This window comes from Cucurbita moschata, unplaced genomic scaffold (genome assembly GCF_002738365.1).
Source record: "Cucurbita moschata cultivar Rifu unplaced genomic scaffold, Cmos_1.0 Cmo_Scf00007, whole genome shotgun sequence".
Taxonomy (NCBI): domain Eukaryota; kingdom Viridiplantae; phylum Streptophyta; class Magnoliopsida; order Cucurbitales; family Cucurbitaceae; genus Cucurbita; species Cucurbita moschata.
The window spans coordinates 816,083-838,065 of record NW_019268523.1 but is presented as its reverse complement, the minus strand read 5'-3'; the positions used below and the strand labels follow the sequence as shown (position 1 = coordinate 838,065).

The following is a 21,983-nucleotide window of genomic DNA, read 5'->3' as shown; positions in this document are numbered from 1 at the left end:
GGTAAGAAAAGTAAAAGCCAACCGTGAATTGGTTTGTCGTCTTCTTGTCCGGAGTTTTGCGGCCTCGTGAGAATATATAAGATTTTTAAATTATTTAAAAATTAAATTTTCTCTGTATTTACAGGAAATTTGATTTATTTAAAATATAAGCATTTCTCACCACTTATTCGATTATGGGTATACCCATAGATTATCCAACTCGACCCGACCCGGCCCACTTACACATCACATTCTCCACATTCTGTTTCTGTTAGTCCTTGGAATTGGCATCCCCTTATCGGGGAACGCTGAACGGCGTACCAGGCTGTCGGCGTCAATTGCACGCCGTTTCCTCACGCCGTTCGAGTTCCCCTGGGCCCCACCACTTTAAATATTTCGCCTACTTTTTTTTTTTTTTTCCTTTTTTTATGATTTAACTGCTCTGTTAACTTTGACTTTTCTTTATTATTAAAGTACGAGAATTTCGTTGGCATTTTTTTTTCTCTTCTTTTTATTGATATTATATGATTTAAAAATTATCAAATTTGAATATTTTTTAGAAAATTACACGTGTCATGTTTTTGAATTTTTATACAAAAAAAATGGCGGTAGTTTACAGTAGAGGAAAAAAATAAAAAGAAAAAGGGGAAATGTTACCTTTTTTGCTCTTAAAGCATGCACTACATGTCGTTGGTCCCTCTGACACTGTCATCCGAGCGACCCAGTCGAGTTACGACATGTCGGTTACCAACCCAAGCGAGGATGAGAGAGAAGGCAGATAAGGAAAAAAATGATGAGATCCAACTTCCATGAATCATTACATATGAGGGTTTAGATTAATATTGTACTAAAAGCTTTAGCTGACGTCATAAATACATAAATATTTTCATTGTATACCAATATACGAAAGTAATTGAAAGAAAGGGTAAGTTTAATAATTTTTTTTTTTAGAATTGGAATAATAAATGCATTCTATAATGATTAATTAGAAGGAAATTAAAGATGGTTTAAATAAGAGGAAGCAAAAGGGAGAGAGTGGAGGAGCAGTAGGGTTCGGATAGGGGTGAGGTCCCCTCTGAGACTGACTGCCCTCTCCCCTGCCCTCCCTCTTTTAAGGGAAGCATTTAATTCAAAAGCTGCTGAAAGGACTCTTTTGCTTCATTCACTCGCCCACCTACAATTTTCCCCTTTTCTTTTTATTTTCTCATTTATTTTACCAACAAATTTCTATTTTATTTTCTCAATATAATTTAAATGGATGTTTTGGAATAAGAAATTTGGGGCAAAGGCCCTAAAGCTCGCTTAGGTTAGGGGTTAGGTGGTTGAGAGCGAGGTGAGACCTTCACCTTCGGCAGGGGGTCTCACATATCCCGGTCCTAGAAGATCTAGATTAACTCAATTCAACCTCCTTAGACCTTGTTCAGGAGGGAAACATAGATCTTAGGTCAATACTCGTATAAATAAGTTTGTTACGGTCTTTTTATAGATCTTTGACAGACATTTAAGCGGTATGACAAGCACCACACTTGGGTCCAAAGACTACAAACCCTAAAGAAGAAATCCCTTCATATAAACTCAAATAACTTTCTACAAAATCCCATCTTCACCGCCACTCTACTTTCTCCTTCCACTTTGCTTTTATTGCACTTGTTTTCTAAATACCGTTTCTACCCCTCCCACCGCCCACTATTCCCACCAACCTGCTTTTATGGCTGCTTTCTTTCTTTTCCTTTGCTTTATTTTCATATCACCTAACTACACACACACACACACACACACACACACACACACCCAACTCCTTTTCCCCTCTCTACCTTTGGCCTCCAAGTTCGTCAATTTTACTTAAATTGCCACTGCTACTTAATTATTATTAACTTCAAAATTAAATCATACCCAAAAGCAGACGAGATCATAATAGGACATGGATTTTATTTTTTTAAAAAAAGAGTTAACTATTTAATTAAACCAATCAAGGTTGAATTAAATAATTATCATTAGACAATTCGGGAATTAATTGTTGTTAGTTTCTCGTTGATCTTTCTTTCTTAATTAGAATTTTTGGGAGGACAACGGTCAGTCTCGCCGTTGAAAAGTTGAGATGACAAGTCGGGGGTAAAACGGTAATTATGTGAAAAAAGAAGGGTGTTTGCGTAGTTCGTCGATAATTGGCATTCCAAGTTCAGCTAATGAAGATGTGCCACGTGTACCACCATGACAAAAGCCATTTTGGCTGAAAAAGACTACGTGTTTGCCACATCGGAGGCCTTACCACTCTGGCAGAACCACGTGTCCATAATCTGTATTGATTGAGACCTCGTCTCCCCCTCTGCGCCCCACTTCGCTTCTTTCCGTTGATAAAGAATAAAACTTCCATTTATTTTTCCCTTTCAGAAATGGATTACAGAGCGAACTAGAGAGAGAGAGAGAGAGAGAGAGAGAAAGAAAGTGTTAGTGAAGGAAATGTTTAGATGCTATATACTCTGGTTCGAGCTGAAGCAACTTATTTGAAGCTCTGAGTTAAAGGGCTTCTTTCTTCTTCGTTAACCAACTAGGGGGGTCTTTATATTTCTTCGTTCCTTTCTTTGCTTCTGTTCATGTGATTCTTCTTGCTAACTCTAAATCCAGCCGTTCGAAGCAAATTTGTCGTTTCCTTTTTACATTTTTCTTTGTGGGACGGAAATTTTTGAGGTCTTGTAGCTGGGGATACTACTGATTTTCGGGTGCTTGGTAAGGTTTTGAGTTTTTGGCATGGCTCTGGGGTTTATTTGAAAGTAGCGCATAGTGGTGGCATTTTTGAAGATGAGAAGGCTACTGGGGCTGTTCGTCTTGTTCGTTGTGGCTCCGGTGTTGGTGAGATCTCTGAACCCACCTCTGAACGACGACGTTTTGGGGCTGATTGTGTTCAAGGCTGACATTGAAGACCCTAAAGGGAAACTCGCGTCGTGGAATGAAGATGACGATAACCCCTGTAATTGGGTTGGTGTAAAATGCAACCCCAGATCCAATAGAGTTGTTGAGCTCGATCTTGATGGCTTCTCTCTCAATGGAAGGCTTGGCCGTGGTCTTCTTCAGCTGCAGTTTCTTCGTAAACTATCTCTTTCCAACAACAATCTTACTGGAAATTTAAGTCCCAATAATGCTCGCTTTGAAAATCTGCGAGTGGTGGATTTAAGCGGCAACAGTTTTCATGGGATGATACCGGGTGATTTCTTCCGGCAATGTGGGTCGTTGAGAGTGATCTCTTTGGCTAAGAACAAACTTTCAGGGAAAATCCCCGAAAGTTTGGGCTCTTGCGTCAGTCTTGCTGCTGTTAATTTATCTTATAATCAGTTTTCTGGTTCATTACCTTCTGGGATTTGGTCTTTGACTGGGCTTCGGTCCTTGGATTTTTCTGGTAATGTTTTGGAAGGTGAAATTCCACTGGAGGTGAAGAGTATGAATAATTTGCGAGCTATTAATTTGGGGAAGAATCGGTTTTCTGGACAGATCCCAGATGGGATTGGGAGTTGTTTGCTCTTGAGGTCTGTTGATCTCAGTGAGAATTCTTTCTCCGGCGACATTCCGGCGACAATGCAGCGGCTTAGTTTATGCAGTACTCTGAATTTAAGAAGAAACCTATTTGAAGGGAAGGTTCCTGAATGGATTGGTGAAATGGAAGGCCTTGAAATCTTGGATCTTTCAGGGAATAGATTTTCTGGTCCGGTTCCAAGTTCATTCAGGAATCTTCAGAATCTGAAGGTTTTGAATCTTTCTGAAAATGGTTTAATTGGCAGCTTGGCAGGGTCCGTACTTCCTTCTCAAAACCTTTCAGCCATAGATCTCGGCCACGGCTCTCTCACCGGTGTGCTTCCGGCCTGGATTCTGAAGCTGGGTTCTCAAAATGTATTGCCTTCTGATGTCAAAAGAAGCTCTCTTTCTACACCTGTGGGAAAAGCTCTTGTGAATCTTCAAGTGTTGGATTTGTCTCACAATGCACTTTCTGGTGAAATTTCACCTGAGATTGGGATATTAAGTAACTTGCAGGTGTTGAACCTGTGTAAGAACTCATTTGTTGGGGCTATTCCAGAGAGTGTTGGAGGCATGAAGGGCCTGGTTTTTCTTGACTTGAGTGAAAACCAGCTGAATGGAAGCATTCCCGGAACGCTCGGCGGAGACGAATCGTTGAAAGAATTGAGACTGGAGAAGAACTTGCTGGAAGGTGAAGTTCCAAATTCGATTGGGAACTGTTCTTCACTTGTAACTTTGTAAGTGGTCTTTGCTCTGATGTTTCATTTGATTGTCAAGAGGTACAGTGTGAGAGTCTTGCTCTTAGATATGGGTTAAATTTTGCAGGGACATGTCGGAAAACAGGTTAAGTGGCTCCATACCAGCAGCATTGTCTCTACTGACCAATCTTCAAGTTGTGGACTTATCCGCAAACAATCTCAGTGGTGGACTGCCAAAACAGTTGGCCAATCTTCCCAACCTTCTTTTATTCAACATTTCTCACAACAATCTGCAGGGAGAACTGCCGGCAGGTGGCTTTTTCAATACAATCTCCCCTTCCTCTGTGGCTGGAAATCCTTCTCTTTGTGGTTCTATTGTCAAAAAGTCTTGCCCTGGTGTCCTTCCAAAGCCTATTGTTCTAAACCCCAACTCATCTTCTGACTCTGGTTCTCCTTCATTACCTTCAACTCTTGGTCACAAAAGAATCATTCTCAGCATCTCTGCACTCATTGCCATTGGTGCAGCTGCTGTTATCCTTGTCGGTGTAGTTGCGATCACCGTCCTTAACTTCCATGTTCGGTCATCTGCAAATCGTCCTGAAGCAGCCATCACGTTTTCTGGGGGAGATGACTTCAGCAACTCCCCAACTACAGATGCCAATTCTGGCAAGCTGGTCATGTTCTCGGGAGATCCTGACTTCAGTACCGGTGCACATGCCCTCCTTAACAAGGATTGTGAGCTTGGCCGCGGAGGATTTGGAGCGGTTTACCAGACTGTTCTTCGTGATGGGCACCCGGTTGCAATAAAAAAGCTCACAGTTTCAAGTCTTGTCAAATCTCAAGAAGAGTTTGAAAGGGAGGTTAAGAAATTGGGGAAGGTTAGACACCAAAATCTTGTGGCTCTAGAAGGTTATTACTGGACTCCATCTCTGCAGCTCCTTATATATGAATTTGTTTCTGGAGGGAGTTTGTATAAACAGCTTCATGAAGGATTGGGTGGAAACATCCTTTCATGGAATGAAAGATTTAACATAATCCTCAAAACCGCGAAAAGCTTGGCTCATTTGCACCAAATGAACATCATCCACTACAATATAAAATCAAGCAATGTTCTGATTGATGGTTCAGGCGAGCCTAAAGTTGGAGATTTTGGCCTAGCAAGGTTGTTGCCAATGCTTGATCGGTACGTGTTGAGCAGTAAGATACAGAGTGCACTTGGCTATATGGCACCCGAATTTGCCTGCAAAACAGTTAAGATAACAGAGAAATGTGATGTGTATGGATTTGGAGTTCTGGTTCTTGAGGTGGTAACGGGGAAGAGACCTGTAGAGTACATGGAAGACGATGTGGTGGTACTCTGCGACATGGTTCGGCGAGCGCTGGAAGAAGGTGGGGTGGAGGAATGCATTGATGGGAGGCTCCAGAGAAATTTCCCATCTGAGGAGGCCATACCAGTAGTGAAACTAGGATTGATATGCACCTCACAGGTGCCATCAAACCGACCTGATATGACAGAGGTTGTTAATATATTAGAGCTTATCAGATGTCCATCAGAAGGCCAAGAAGAATTGGGATAAATCCAGTTTGGTTTCTTATTATAAATCTCAAGGGGATTCAACACAGGTCATTCGGCGAAGAAGAATCCGGTCTGTTCGGTCGATCTTAAGGTAGATGAAAAACGTTAAAAAAAAAAACATGTTTGAGAGTTTTCTGTTTCTTTTTCTTTTGTTCTAGCTCTGTTAATTCCTGTTGTATTTAGTAGTTTTCTTCTGTATGTTTTGAGTTTTCCGGATTCCTCTTCACCGGCTTCCAATTCGGGTCCCTAATCGAAAATCTTAACTGTTCACTTATCTTTCATATCATCTATCCATTTCAAGATCTTGATAGAAGAAGCATCAGCTTGTACAATCTCCTTTGAAAGTTGGTAGATTGGTATAAACTCAGACATAATCTACATTTTGTTAGTTTTTTCCCTTTTAGAACAAGAAACAACTAATCTACATTTACATTTGGTTAGTACTTTTAGAGGGAGAAGAATATCTTAAAGATCAAACATCACATCTTTCTGCAACATTCTGCCTTTCCTGGAACGACTTTAACAGAAGAATGCAGAGAGATAACAGGCAATAAGAATATATAACCTGTGCTATGAGAACTTTTAGAAGATGCTGTCTTCTCTCAGCTCTGTACTTAACACATGAGATTGAATTCAATTCTCATTGTAATATAAACCCATATTCAAATTTTATCAACTGAGATCAGAAGTTTAACCAAATTTCAAATCTAGGGTGAATTATTTGTTCTGTTTTCTTGTATTAATTATTTTAAACCAAGATCATAAGAACAGGGTGAAGCTTTTGTTTTGGTTTTTTTCATGAAGATCATGTGAGAGAGAGAGAAGAATAAGTAAAAGCAGGATGTAAAAAGGTCAAAAAGTGAAATGAGAGTGTAGGAAATGTCATAATTCTCAGCACCCACTTGGGACCAAAAGGGCTGTGAGTACTGAATGGAATAAACCACAGTTTCTTGTAAACAGAGAAACCCTATTGCCACTGAAAAAGTTTCCCTATACAACACCACACATGAGAATCAAGATCTCTCTCCCATTATTCACGTTCTTCCTCGAGTATCTTTTTTGAAATCTTTTGGGTTTTTTTATTTATTTATTTATAATAAAGTTCTTCCATTATGTCATTGTGTCTGCCCCATAATCTCAGAATTTGAAGTTTAATAATGCTACTAATGCTTTTCTGTGTTATCAATGTATGGTTTTGGGGGGGAAAGGCTGCCATTATCTTTAAAATTCTTCCTTGTTTTTACTTTTTGATGTCCCAATTCCAAAGCAAGACTCATTCCACTTTGGAGCAATCAATAAGGGGAAAGTATTTTAACAATTATCTTCCAATGCAATAATAATAATAATAATAATAATAATAAACTAAAAGAAGGAATAATAAATAATGATGATATCATAGAAGGAAGGGATTAAATTGTTTCTTAATTAATTTGAAGCATACATAAGACTGATGATGGCCATGTGCGAGGCTGCACCATCAATGAGCTGTCCAAAAAAGTGAACTAAGACATGCAACTAAATAATTAAGTATTATGGGTCAAGCAAAACTTCACATTTTCATGCATTAACTAAGATGGCCTTTGGCACATGCTCTTATCATTACTTTTTCAAGCTGAATTACCTTTATATCCCTTTTTGATGACATCAAATTTGATGGAATTCTTAATTAAATGCGTAATAAATTCATAAACTTTTAATTTTGTATCTAATCCATCCTAATCAAAAACTACCCTTAAAAAAAACAAGAATTTTGATATGTCCTAATAAAAAACTACCCTTAAGAAGAATTCTTCATACGGTAGCTATTTATGAGATGTCCAAGAATGTTTATATCACTGAAGAGTTAGATTGGAGAGCCAATATGAGCATAGCTTAACTAACATAAAACATATATTTGTCGATAAATATATCAGATACTTGAATTCTCCGCCTACTAAAAGAGTTAAAGAGGAGTTTACTAGATATTTGAATATTTGAATTCTCCCCACTAAAGGAAAAGAGTTGCATTGGAGAGAATATTTGAGGGATTGAGTATAACTTGATTGCTGAACAAACATGGAGCGGATGATGAGGAAGTGGGGAACAAAAAGAACTGCGCACTTCAAAACCTTTTCTCTTTAGGTTTGCACTTTATTGAGGGGCCAAATGATACCCTCTTGATCTATGTAAGCACGCTAGCACTTAAGATTACAAAGCAAATAGTCTTATCATTGCAATGCTCTTTCTTAAAAACCTACATTATTGCTCTTTCCAAATTCCAATTTCCATCTCTACTAACAGGAAAACTGAGATCTATTCTGATAACCATACATTTTCTCTATTGTAATTGAACAATAAAAAATTGGCTCACAGCTTTTTATCACATAGAATTTTCTTCTTTTCACTATCCTGTTGCTAAAAAATTTCTATTTTCACCAAGTTTACTGACCTTTCAACATTGAGGAGCACGTAGATTTTTTAGCTGTTTATTGCCTCAATCGTCCCAATCATTTCCCCATCCATTTCTCTCGGAAGTTCTTGAGTTAATACCATTTGATCCATTTTCCTTCATGTCAGAACTGGATTTATTTGCAGGCTTCGACTCGTCCCAGTCGTCGTCCCAGCCTTGATCCCAACCTTCTGCTGCTTCCAAATCGTTGGTTGGAGAAGAGTCGTTCTCTGCCAATTCAAGCTCCTGATATGGGATTCCATTGGCATGACGTTCCTTGGTTCTCATTTTGCAGCACGCCCAGACACCTCCAATGATCAAAATAATTGAAAATAGTAGGTAGGATCCGGATATGAGGTTTAAATGGGTTACATAGGAAGAGGTCTGCTTAACAATGCTGCCGTTTTTTGTTGGTGATCCTACGTGAATTACACACTTCCCATTTCCAGCATCTAATATAATCGTTGAAGTTTCTGGAATGTCTGAAACATTAACCTGAAATAGAATATGGAGCCATAAATGAATCTCTAGTTACACCCTCTAGAGTTCGAAAAACCAAGATTTACAGAAACCATTGTGTTGCCTTGGGTAGCAAATTCCTGACTGTTATCCTAACTAAAAGAGAAGTTAACTATTCTCGTGAACATCCAGCAAAGGTTAACGAGTACCTTTTTAGCATGATGCTCAGGAACTTGTACCTCCTTGTATTTAGCATCGGAAACTATAACATTCACTTTCAGAGAAGTCTCTCCATCATTTTGGATCAGAAGATATTGTTCCACCATCGCTGTGAGAAAATAATCTTTTAGCAATACTGGCTTCGGAAGGATAACATTAACTGAAGTTACACTGAATTTTAACTCCCCGAGGGGGGAAATTGTTTGAAACAGTCATCTCATCAACGTTTGAAAGACAGGTATGGCATGGAGGTGATGTTAAAAAGGGCTAAAGGGGGGAAAAGCACCAGTTAATGAAAACACGAACCTTGGTATAAAAGAACATTAGTATTAGTGTCAGGAGGTTTTCTGAGTATGGAGAAACAAGATTACGAAAACAATCAGTTTAAAGTAAAAGGATTAAGTGGTATAAGATAAAAGGATCAAACTAGCACATTAAGACTACTAGTACTTCTTTTAGGATACAAAGCTAGCAACTACTTGTTTCTGTCTCCAACACTTCATGGTCATGGTGTATTTTTTCCTTCACGCTTGACCTCCCACTTCCCAGCCGTTTAGCTTATTAGAACGCACGAAAGACATCACCTAAATTAAGTAATTTTGTGAGACTGCACATCATCTCACAAAATTACTCACATCCCCATTTGCAGCTAGATGAGAAAAATTTTGTTGAAAATGAAGGTCACTAATGAACTGCTCCTGAGCAAAGTTCTTGGCAAGCATGGTTGGTTATTTTGAATGAAAAACTCCCAAATATGTGGAAATGTCATTATCAAGCTGCTTACAAGACTTCTAAATGATTAAAAAATCATCATCGTGACTCATGAGCATACAGTAGTCTTCAAATAAATCAAGAGCAATGCCTTCTCCTTTCAAAGTTAGCAATAAGATTATTTCCCGCATTTTCAAGTTATTGGCTCCAGATTGATGTTCGATCACAAATCTAATATATCCAAGAAAGCCTGTCCCTAGACCTTGGAATTTTGGAATCTTGGTGAAAAACATTGGACAAATGGGATTGAATTACTTTTGCATTAAATAACTTTCCCTTTCGTTGAATGCCTAACCTAGACCATACAACAGTTGATTGTAGGTGCTCGTCTGTTGCTCAGCTGCCCACATACAAATACCAGAAACCATCCTCTTGCAGTGAAAAGGTTGGCACTTGACCAAGTTTTAGCTAGGCCAAATAGATGGGTCAAAAACCCAGGTCAAAACCAACAACCAACCAAAACTGAAAAACTAACAGAATTTCTTTGTCCCACATTGGTTGGGGAGGAGAACAAATCACCCTTTATAAGGGTGTGGAAACCTTCCCCTAGCAGACGCGTTTTAAAGCCTTGAGGGGAAGCCCAAAGGGAAAGCCCAAAGAGGACAATATCTGCTAGCAGTGGATCTGGGTCGTTACAAATGGTATCAGAGCCAGTCACCGGACGATGTGCCGGCCTTCTTGCTGTTCCCCAAAGGGGGGTAGACACGAGGCGGTGTGCCAGTAAGGATGCTGGGCCCCAAATGGGGGTGGATTTGGGGGCGGTCCCACATTGATTGGATAAAGGAACGAGTGCCAGCGAGGACGCTGGGCCCCGAAGGGGGTGGATTGTAATGTCCCACATTGGTTGGGGAGGAGAACAAATCACTCTTTATAAGGGTGTGGAAACCTTCCCCTAGCAAACGCGTTTTAAAACCTTGAGGGGAAGCCCAAAGGGAAAGCCCAAAGAGAACAATATCTGCTAGCGGTGGATCTGGGTCATTACAATTTCAGTTTGATTAGGTACCAATAAGGTTAGTTATAGTCGAATTTTAAAATAGAAAAGTCAAGTCAATTTCAGTTAGTTGGATTTTGGTCTGTTTAATTGGAATTAGAACTTAGCTTTTAAAATTTTTATGCCATTATGGTTAGTTCAGCATTGCTTTTCATTGAAAAAAAAATTTAAAAAAACCTGAGGAATTGAACGAGTAATACCCTTAAGGCAACCCATCAGCAACACCCTTAAGGCCTGATCGATATTTATATTCAAAGTATTGCAGTTGCCTATGAAGTGCATACTTGCTAGGACCAATTCTTAAGAGAGGTGGCTTGGAAGCACTAAACCTGGCACCAAGTCCATGAGATTTTTCAAGTCTTGCAATTACGGCAGTCCATTTGGTATTTTCTATAAGGACATTCCAATATTCCTTCCAACCAAGGTTTCCTTTTATCCTGCCAACCTCCAATACAATCTATAAGGTTTGAAGTTTTTAACCACTATTCTAAGCAGATATTCGTTCCAAATTTCAGAAATCCTTGGCAGGAAACTATGCTTCACAACATAGCTATGATATTGGTAAATAAGGCCCTGCCCGCTAACTATCTATCCCTTCTGGATTTCCATTCTTACCCCTCCTATCGTAGGCATATAGTGACACGGAAAAGGACATTCCATGGTTTTTGAAGGGGAAAGTGGTCAGCGGTGTGGAACTTTGGGGAAAATTGTCGCCTGGGAGGAGAGGAACCAACTCTCTCGAATAGGAGTTATCTTTGTCTTTTCAACTTAATATTTCTGTTTTGTTGTAATTTCGGTGTTGAGAAAGTTGAACTCTTGCAGGAATTCCTCAATAGAACAGTGTTCTTGTCTATGGCTGCTTGAGTGTGTTTTATTGATACTTGAAGGTTCGAAGGGGGAACCCAACACATCACTGTTATCACCCCAACCAATGAACTCGCTAATAATCCCCTTTCCCCTATGAACACTTTGCACGATACAAGCATTGACAGCCTAATAGAATAAGGCAAATATTCGTATCACGGACAATTCAATCACTTGGGCCTTTAAAAGCATTCCTAACTGACAATGGGACGATAGAGTTCCCTCTCAGGAAAATTTCCCCACCACTTTTGATCCTAATAACCACGTACAAATCAATAACAATTAGGTAATGAAAAATTGTTGGTTCACAATACATGATCATAAGCAACTTGTTGGAACTGTGAATCAGCAAGGTTGTTACAGGTATTGAGCTGATAGAACTCTTCAATGTATTTGAGTACATTACAGACATCCTGCTACTATCACGAAATGCTTCCTATAGTAACTATTTATGTTTCCCTCATAAACTTAAGCTAATTGGAAAATAACCCCTCACATCCCCTAGCTTCTAGTTCTAACCAAAGCTGGCTTCATTGGCAGGGTTACTAAAAGTAACATCGTTGCAAGTAAGAGGCGCTATTATCAGCAAAATAACAACTACATATTAAGTTCGCAAGAGAAAGATTTAAAAAAAAAGGGATATATAGCAAGAGAAATTCGCAAACAAAAAATCCCACTTCGGTAACCAATACGCATAGAACATCATGGGAAGTGTGTTCGTTCTATATTAAAAAGAGGTGCAATCTTCTCAAATCACAGGCTTAATTTATTTGCAGAGAAAAGCAACTCATGATAGAAGCTAAAAAGGAAGAAAAACGCAATTACCTTGTTCTGCGAACTGAAGGCATGCAGTCATTTTCTTAAGGTCGTGGCAAGTCTTGTTCCTGTCGCACTTCTCCAAGGTAAAACCATCAGTTGAACTGGGAAATGGAGGAATTGCAGGAGTTGGAGAACTTATCGGGACGCCCCCAATCAATTTGCCATTGATAACAGAGCTAGGACCAGGAGCTGGAGCTATACGCTAAAAAAAACGAAAAGGAGAAATATAAGTTTCAAAGTACAATCCAAAAGATACACTAAAATCAATAGATGAAAAGAGGAGATCCAAATCCAATTCAAACAGACCTCGGGAGAATCCTTCGAAAGCGAGAAGCGGAGATGAAGATTCCAAATACGGTCAGAGAGAGAAGCATCGGATCCAGGAGAGACGAGAATGAGAACAAAGAACACGAATACGAGCACCAAATCACGATTCATCGCCGCGAAAGATCTGCCGCCTTTCTACGACGGGTGAATCAAGCAGAACCGCGATGAACTCGAGATGGCGGAAACACGCCACATTGTTGAAGATTTTGAATTCAACGAGGAAAGTACGTGGAAGGAGAAGTCGTCGATGGAAAAGTCAAATCAACGAAATATGGAAACGCGAGCACAGTCTCTTTCCTTCTTCCTCGTTACGTCCGGAGAGACGGCGTGGTCCGATGAGGCTCCGTTTTAAAATTATTTATCAAAAAATAATTTAATTAGTAAACAATATTCCTTCCTCCATGGACATTTTCAAACGAAAAAAAAAAAAAAAAAAAAAGTCAATTATCAAAATTAAAATTACATTTTTTTACTTCGGAAATTCAAGAATTAAAAATGTAAAACATGCGAATAAAATTGTTGAAAATTCAATAAATAAAATTATTGAACTTGAAAATCCAACTTAAACTAAAAAATATATATATATAAGACTTGGTTAAAATACTAATTTAATTAAAAAATTAAGATGGTAAAGGCCCAAATTAATGACGTTTATATTGGGTTGACCAAATTAATTAACTATTATGAATAAATAAAATAATTAATTGAATCTAAACAGAACTATACACAATAATTCAATTTTATTCACAAAAAACATTTTTTTTATTTTTAGATTATCTACTAAATACATTTAAAATTACAACTCAATATTATGTTTGCTATTTGAACTATTACGAACGAAAAGGCAGCTTGGATGAGAAAATAAATAAGGTTGGAAATAACTAATTAGATATTAAAATTAAAGTAATTAACAATAAAAACTAGAAATAACTAATTCTCTCTCTCTCTCTCTCGCTCTCTCTCTCCCCTGCTTCCGTCTCCCATGAGAGAGAAGAAAATCTGGGAATGGTTTTTCGATCGAAAGGGAGTAAGGAAATAAAAATTGTATGAACCATTATTACTTCACAAGTGTGTGTTATTACGTATTGAATTGAATTGGAATTATGAGTGTAGCAACCGCATCTGCTTCATCTCTTACTGATTCTGCACCAACCAACAATTCTGAAGCTGCGATTTGGTCGTCTCTCTGAAATTCTTAACCCTAACCAGACAGAAATGCGTGCACCACATCCCTAGCCCCGCCGCTCTACTCGTCTTCAACAGGTAACAAACCGGCGCACCACGTTCAACGCCTCTGCCTTGTATTACAATCCCCCACGCTTTCGACTCGCCGTCCTCGTAATCCTCGTCTTCAAGCTCTTCAACGAACATGATGCCTTCCGGCGTCGGCGTCGATCCGCTTTTCCATTGCTTCTCTAAGATCGGCCAACGATCTTCCTCCACCGCCTTCTCCGTTTCGAATCTCGCCGCTTCGCCGTCCTCATCCGTCGTGTAAACTCGTAGAAACAGAGGCGCTTCTCGAAGATTTTTTACAATGTTAACTACCGATTCCTTCATCCATTCATCGAACTTATCGCGAGAAATCACCTCGTTGCTGTCTGTTCTCTCCTTCACATGGCGATTCACCGGCTGCAAACTCTTCAATATAGAAACGGAACTGCTCGATTTCCTCAATCCTCCGGTGGAAACCGCCAAAGAACGAGGACCTGCTTTCTGATCACATCCGTCGTGAACATTCACATAACGACGGTCTAATACACCGCAATTTCCTCCACATCGAATTCCTAAAGAAGCCATTTGATATCTCGAACTCTGCAGCGGATAGGCAAAAACAAGAAATGAGCAATTGGCCGATGGGGAAGACGATGGCCTTCCCTTCTTGGAATTGCTTTTCGATTGAAAACGATTGTGGTTGAAGCAGACGGCGTGGTGGAGGCAACGAGACTGGATAAATCGAAGGGATTAAATTCAGTTCCGAAAAGGATCAAACCAATCGCGCAACTCGAAAACGAAACTAGAAATTTGTTGGCATTTAAATGGTCAAATTTGGTTTGCTTTTTTTGTTCTGATTTTGATCAGAGAGAAGTCCCGGTAGTCTTAAACTCGTCGGCTTCGGGTCTTCTTTCACCACTCAGAATTCCGACTTTGTTATGCTTCTCTGTGATATGCATCATTTTATTTCCGTGCAACCGCCTTCATTTCCCATTTCAAATGACGATCTTAACCTCACGTGGTCTTGATGTCGAATGGGATTGGTGGAGTTCTGGTGGTTACGGTGGAGGTTGATGTAGGGAATTTATGGCGTGTTCAGTGAGGAAACTGCCACGAGGTCCAGCAAAAAAGAACGTGGACTTGGGGGGGTTTCCACGAGTTTTACACGCGAAAATAAGGTGAATTAAAAGGAATTTAAAAGGGTAACACGCTGAGACTTTTGATCGTGGCCGTTGATTCATTAGCGATGAGTGGGTCCTACGTGGATGGGGATGAGTTGCTGACATGGCGCGTGGTGGCATGAGGAATATGCATGGAGTTCAATAGCGCCCACGCTTCTTGGCCTCTGCCTTCGGTGAATCCTGACCAATCAAATCTGTTTTGAATCCATGTCGGCATATCCATGCTGACTCATCAGCAGTGATGGAGCTTGCACAGAAATAAAGATCGACTGCTTTACGCATCGGGAAATTAATATCAATTTACGCTTTTTAATTATAAATTTAAAAAAATATCCGAATTTTAATCCATCTAAAAATTTATTTTTTCAATGATCAATAATTAATAACACTTATTTAATATTATCAAATTAATTTAAAATTAAAATTAGTTCTTGAATTGGCAAAAATAAAAATTGACACTTATTTAAGGCCTTTTCAACGTGTGGGCTTTATGGAGTCTATGGGCCTGAGTGTGGACATATTTGAGTTGAGGATTATATATATATATATATATATATATTAATAATTATTATCCATTTTATTGTTCCTTTAATTTTGTAATTTGCTTTTGTCCTTTGGTTTAGGGTTTAGAGAAAGGTATGGTTGGAAATGGCTTTCTCAAATAAATCCCATCAATGGAATGGCATCCCATTTATGTTGTGTGGGCCCCGTGATGCCATTTTCTTTTTCCAATTTTTGTATTAATGGTTGTTAAATTTGAGCTTATGAAAGACACATTTCTACTCACCAAACTACATTAAATTCAATTAATTATACAACCCTATTCTACTTTAATTATGTTTATTTGACAAGGATGGGTCACAATTTAAAAATTCTTTCACTCTCTAATTCGTCTAAAGTTTCTGTCGATCTAACTATATATAATAAATGTTTAGATTTGTATCAACTTGAGCATAATTCAATTAGTTAACCCATCACATATTCACTATCAAAATATTTGTAAGATCTCATATCGATGGGAGGAGAGAACAAAAATATTTCTTATAAAGTATGAAAACCTCTCTCTAACATAGACATCTTAAAATCATGAGCCTGACCCCGAAATATTATGGGCCAAAGCGGATAATATCTATTGGAGATGACCTTGGACTATTACAAATGGTGTTAGACTTGAACGCTGTACCAGCGAGGACATTGGACCTCCAAATTAGATAAACTGTGAGATCTCAATATTTGGGTATGAAAATTTTCTTAACAACCAGTTTTAAAAATCTGAGGAAACCCAGAAAAAATTAAAACTAAAAGTCTAAATATAAAATGAGCAGTTAAAAATTTAAACAATAATGAAATGGCATGTTCCTATGGGTTCACTATTTATTTATTTATTTATTATTTTGTTTAAAGGAATCTTAAATGGACTCTTTCTCAATCCATAGTCAAATTTTCTTTAATATAATTTAAAAAAATATTATAAAAAAAAAAAAACGATTGAATATATACACATACACACTTTAATTTATAAAACCACACATTGAACTTTATGAATTAAAATAATACCTTATCTTATATCGAAATAGATTGTCGAACAATTATTTAATTGTTAGATTTTGTTGCTCTCCTTAAATTGAACCCGATGTTTATTTTGACAATACGATTGGAAGTATTGAGCAAATACGCCCCTTTCTCTATCTCTTAAAACATTAAATTCAATTAAAAGCGTAAGATTTTTAAAATTACAATTTTATAAAAATGTCATTAATATAATGATTATATTAGAACATAGCAAGTAATTTAGAACGACATAGCGAATGAGTTTGAATAATCTAATTTTCTCAAAATTTGCAAATTATATTTATTGTTCACAAGGCAACCATTAATTATATTGATTATTGTATAATCCAGATTATTACCCAAAAGAAGAGTTTAAAAACTGCAAACAATTAAAGAATTTATGTGCAAATGGAAATGGCAGCCCTTGAAATCAGCTGATTTGATCTATGGGTATCGAGATCTCACCTTGGCCGCTAGCTGATGAATTTCCGGCGGGTCGGTTTCCGGCGTCGGCTTCCGTTGATTCAGAAGCTGACTGTTGTTCGAACAGCGATTGACGACACGTCGGACACGACGAGTGGGAAGCCAACCAGGTATCGATACATCGGACGTGAAATCCGTGGTTACATTTTGGAAGCACTTTGATTTTCTCTCCGGCGATGAAATCTCCCAGGCAGATAGGGCAATCCGTTTCTCGAATCCCTAGACCCGACTCCGACCCGTATACGGTGACCGGAAGTTTGCGTAATGCGCTTTTCTTCAGCCCTGTTGCGGCGAGGCGCGAGGCTGTGCCGCCGCCTGTCTCGAAGGAGAATCGTCGGCTGCAGCGGAAGGCGCACCGGACGATTGAGTTCAATCCTAGAGCGCAAATCAGTGCGCAGAGTAACGCGGCAAGGATTATCACCATGTTCGTGTCGAAATTGGCTTCGTTGGTATACGAATTTCGCGTTCTGCTTCCATTCGACGGCGCCTCCGTCGTGTTGGCGTCGAGGAGGAGGCGGTGGGGACGGGGACGGTGGTGATCGGACACCATCGCCATAGGAGCAGCAAACAACTTCAAAACAACAGCAGGACTGATGCTGCCAAAGGTAATTTTCTTTAGATCTTCAACCTGTTTGATGAAATTCCGCAGTGAAACTTGATAATTCAAAACCCCTTAGTTCTTTGATGAGCGAATCTAACAACAAGAGAGACTGAAAATAGAAAGTTCATATCACTCATGTGCCAATCAAACCCTTGTGTTCTCTGTTCCTGATCTGCCTTCAACTAGAAAGAACGATGAACAATGATCCTTTAAGAGTTAAATCAAACAATTCTTAGTATTCCAACGAAGTTTCAAAGCATCTTACAAGTCAGTGGCCACTCAAAAAACCAATACCCAACAACATGCCAAACAATAGTATCCATGGCTGCAAAAAGCTCTAGTTCCCATGGCGAACCTTCTCAAAGAAACAAATCAGGATAAAACATCAAAAGAACTGAAACAACACCCAAACAGCCCCACTGTAAGAAACTAAGAACTCCCAGATAGAATTTTGCAGTGGCCAAAGAAGAGAGGAAGAGAAGAAAATCATAGAAAGGGGGTGGGGGTATTTGAATAGAAGCAAAGGAGAGAGAGATGAGTAGAATTGGGATATGGACAAGAAAATTAACAGCAAAAAAAAGGGTTTATTGTAGTGACACATAAAGGTAAAGGGGGTGAGATGGGGTAGGCAATAATTAGAAGAAAATGGAGGTTTCATTATTAATTGAGAAGAACAGAGACAAAAAAACAGGGCTGTAAATGGGTACCCGATCCTCGATTAATCAAAAGATTAGACAGTATAAATAAATGCTGATTCTTAGCACAAAATCTTTCTCTTACTCTTCCTTTTTATTGTCATCTTTTTGCTTTCAAACTTCAAAAAGTTGAAGTAAGCTGTCACTTTGGCTTGGGGCAGTGGCAAATGTTCCACCCAAACTCTCTGTCTGGGTAACATTTGATGTCCTACTAGGTTGTTTCTTTCTCTGGTTCATATGGTTTTTACTTTAAGATTACATTGCCTTTCCTTTCCTTCCCTTCCCATCTCTTACGAGATCCATACCAATTGAGCAGGAGAACGAATCATACCTTATAAGAGTGTGAAAATCTTTTTTTAATAGATGTGTTTTAAAACCGTGAAGCTAACGACGATACGTAAGGACCAAAATGGATTGCTACAAATGGTATTAGAGCTAGTTAATGTACAGTGCGAGACACTGGTCGGAATAGGGTTTGACCCTCTTCATAGTATACGCGTTTCAAAACGTGAGGCTGACAACAATACATAACGGACCAAAACGAACGATACTTGTGGGCTTGAATTGGTACATTCCTCCCACATCCACATCTAACTGTGTATGGAAATAACATGTTTATGTGAGGAGAAAATGAAAAGGCAAATTTGATAAGTATTTATGGGAAGGAGTATTTTATTGATAAGGACTAATGTGAGAAAGGGAAGACATTTAGGAATCGAAGGGCAATTGATGAACGGCTGTGGGGCATTGTCGATGAAACGAAGCCAAAGAGGCACATGGAGGTCACGTGGCTGAGGGAAGCTTTGTCTATGGCTCACTCAATATTCACTCGGATTTCCCACCCACTTAAAGGTAAATAAATCTCTAATTTAGTTTGACTAACTCCTCTAAACTTCTTCGTCATTATGATTTTTTTTTTTTTTTTTTTTTTTTTTTTGTTGCCCATTTTGAGTAATTTGATTGGCTTGGAATGAAATCGATCATGGTAAATAGATATATCGTCATTCATACGGTTTAGGGTCTAGAGTAGAAGAATTGTGATATACCGAGTTATTTGTGGATGTTGCGATATTGTGATAATTCGATGAGTGGGGATTAGGAACGTGTTGGGGTATTATTTTTTTAGTAGCCCGATGCAACACAAAGTATGAAATTTTCTTTGCAATCTCTATGTGTTTTAGGGGCCACAAATTTCACTCGTGACTTCAGATGTGCTTCATCTCATATATATGCTCATAATTGAATGTCAGTCTTTCACTGGGTGTCCGATGAGACCAAAGTTGAACCTAATCGTTAAGCTCAATGGTTGTGTATGTACTCCACTGAGTAGAACAAGGGATCGTAGTTAAACATACAAAGGAAAGGGATAGTCGTCTTCAGGTAGAGAGTCAACCCAGCTAGCACACCAATTATAACATTCAACCACCAAGATTCAGAAAAAGAAAAAAAAGAGGGTCGAAGGCTTGATCGTATATTTTATACTAGTTAGGACCAGTGCGGTCATATTTTGTAGTAGGAAAAAAAAAGTCAATCATCCTCATCTTTAAACACAATTGAGAGAAAGAATATGTTGAATAAGTCTACATTACTTTAAATTTGTTTTTGTAAGTTTATACTTATCCAAAGATTTGATTTTTGGTCAAAACGCTATCATGCTATAAATCTTATGTATCACATCCATAAACAAATTGCCGAGTTTGAATTCTATTAATGGTGCGAACGTTCCTTATACTTTAATTTTAAAAAAATATTGATACAATATGAACTAAACTAATTCGAAAATATATATTTCATGAACTTATTAGGTACTACATTTAAGGATGTCACATTCTATCGCAGCAGCACGGTCTAACCAATCTCTTTCAAATTAAACGTTAAGCAAAAGAGTTAAGTAAAGTTAAAGGTCCGAGTGATATTTTGTCTTGTCCATTTTTTTTTTTTATAGATAAACGTTAAAAAAATATATATATGGAAAGTGAAAGATACAAGTGGATGAGGTTGTAAAAAAAGATAAAGTGAAAGAATAAAGTGACCCAGAAGTGAATTTTATGCATTTCTTACATCAAAATTATGATAAATTTAGACCGAATAATTTAATTACCAAACAAAATACAAAAGGGACCATTTTTAAAGGTTCCAGAAATCAATTGGAAGGAAAGGCATCTAAAATTGATGATTTTTTTTTTTTAAATAAGACCAAAATTTTACGATTTTTTATTTTTTTATTTTTTTATTTATAATTAGTTGGAATTGGAGTGGGTCCCTACAACCAACCTCTTGCCTGCGGAAGTGGGAAACTATAAACGACAATAGTTTCAATGTCATCATTTCTAATAGATGTTATCTTTGTTGAGGATTATTGGGATTGGGAGTGTCCCACATTGGTTAATTTAGTGGAAGATCATGGGTTTATAAGTGAGGAATACTATCTCCATTGGTATGAGGCCTTTTGGGGAAGCCCAAAGCAAAGCCATGAGAGCTTATGCTCAAAGTGGACAATATCATACCATTGTGGAGAGTCGTGATTCCTAACAATCTTTACAAAATAATTTCTATAAATATTATTTGTTTTCTTTTCTATTTTAAAAGTACTTTATTTCTTAAAGGCAGTGTTGAATATATATATATAAATCTTATGTTTTTACTATAATTATTTCTTTGTTTGGTAAGACACTAAATTTTGGTTTTATTTGAATAATGATGGTGGTTAGCTTTTGTAATAAAATTTATTATCATTTAAATTCGTTTAAATGTAGATTTATTGTGCATAAATTATTTAAAATAAAAATAACAAAAAAGGCTGTCGTTTTCTTTATTTTCATATAAAAACAAAATTTAAAATGAACTTCCTGCGTTGGCCGTTCTTTGAACTCCCCAACAAAGAAAGGGGTTAAATGGTAATTTCAATCTTGGTCCCCTTGATGGGCTCTATATAGAATGGGCTACGTCATCTAGGCCCAAGTTTACTGGTGAAATGTAATGGGCTTCATACCCAAAACTGAGTTTGTGAACCCAAAGTAAAGATTCTTGTAGTTGCAGCTAAAGCCCCAAGGTATCATTTTGGTCAAATTACCCATGCTTAGTCAGTAAAATTTTCAACTATTTACTGTTAATTTTCTTGCCAATAAGTTGGTGTAATTAATTTTAATGACTGACTCCCGTAAAAATTATGTATATATATGTAACAGTCGAAGATCCCACATCGGTTAGAGAGGGGAACAAATCATTTCCTATAAGAGTATAGAAACCTATCTCTAGTAAACACGTTATAAAATTATGAGGTTGACGGCGATACGTAATAGATCAAAGCAGACAATATTTGCTAGCGGTGGGCTTTGACTATTACAAATGGTATTAGAGTTAGACACCAAGTTGTGTGCCAGCAAGGACACTAGGCCTATGAGGGGGTGGATTGTGAGATCCCACAAATTCCTTATGTAAGGGTGTAGAAACCTAGTTAGAGAGAGGAACGAAGAACCGTGAGACTAACGACGATACGTAGCGAGCTAAAATCGACAATATCTACTCGTGGTGGCCTTGAACGGTTTAATTATTTAAAGGGTTGAAGTTTAAGAAAAGGAAGCAAAAATGGATTGGAAAATGAGAAGTAGGGGGGGGGGGG

The 21,983-nt window shown here is 38.1% G+C and overlaps 4 protein-coding genes across 4 annotated transcripts in view; 1 reads left to right on the top strand and 3 right to left on the bottom strand.

The window, feature by feature from the left end:
* Nucleotides 1–2,355: 2,355 nt before the first annotated feature.
* Nucleotides 2,356–6,041, top strand: LOC111444887 (probable LRR receptor-like serine/threonine-protein kinase IRK). The gene is made up of 2 exons (XM_023083003.1): nucleotides 2,356–4,223; nucleotides 4,312–6,041. The coding sequence occupies exons 1-2, from the start codon at nucleotides 2,779–2,781 to the stop codon at nucleotides 5,759–5,761; spliced, it is 2,895 nt and encodes a 964-aa protein (XP_022938771.1). The 5' UTR covers nucleotides 2,356–2,778; the 3' UTR covers nucleotides 5,762–6,041.
* Nucleotides 6,042–7,853: 1,812 nt separating this feature from the next.
* Nucleotides 7,854–12,993, bottom strand: LOC111444889. The gene is made up of 4 exons (XM_023083005.1): nucleotides 12,618–12,993; nucleotides 12,318–12,513; nucleotides 8,857–8,975; nucleotides 7,854–8,683 (listed from the first exon to the last, which is right to left on the bottom strand). The coding sequence occupies exons 1-4, from the start codon at nucleotides 12,747–12,749 to the stop codon at nucleotides 8,234–8,236; spliced, it is 897 nt and encodes a 298-aa protein (XP_022938773.1). The 5' UTR covers nucleotides 12,750–12,993; the 3' UTR covers nucleotides 7,854–8,233.
* Nucleotides 12,994–13,670: 677 nt separating this feature from the next.
* LOC111444891 overlaps nucleotides 13,671–21,983 on the bottom strand; it is a 10,817-nt gene continuing 2,504 nt past the window's right edge. The window contains exon 2 of the mRNA XM_023083008.1: nucleotides 13,671–14,703. Within this exon, the coding sequence (XP_022938776.1) occupies nucleotides 13,773–14,435 (663 nt within the window). The 5' untranslated portion in view covers nucleotides 14,436–14,703 and the 3' untranslated portion in view covers nucleotides 13,671–13,772. The remainder of the gene's footprint in view (nucleotides 14,704–21,983) is intronic.
* Nucleotides 16,875–18,656, bottom strand: LOC111444892 (RING-H2 finger protein ATL74-like). Its single transcript, XM_023083009.1, has one exon. The coding sequence runs from the start codon at nucleotides 17,619–17,621 to the stop codon at nucleotides 17,013–17,015; it is 609 nt and encodes a 202-aa protein (XP_022938777.1). The 5' UTR covers nucleotides 17,622–18,656; the 3' UTR covers nucleotides 16,875–17,012.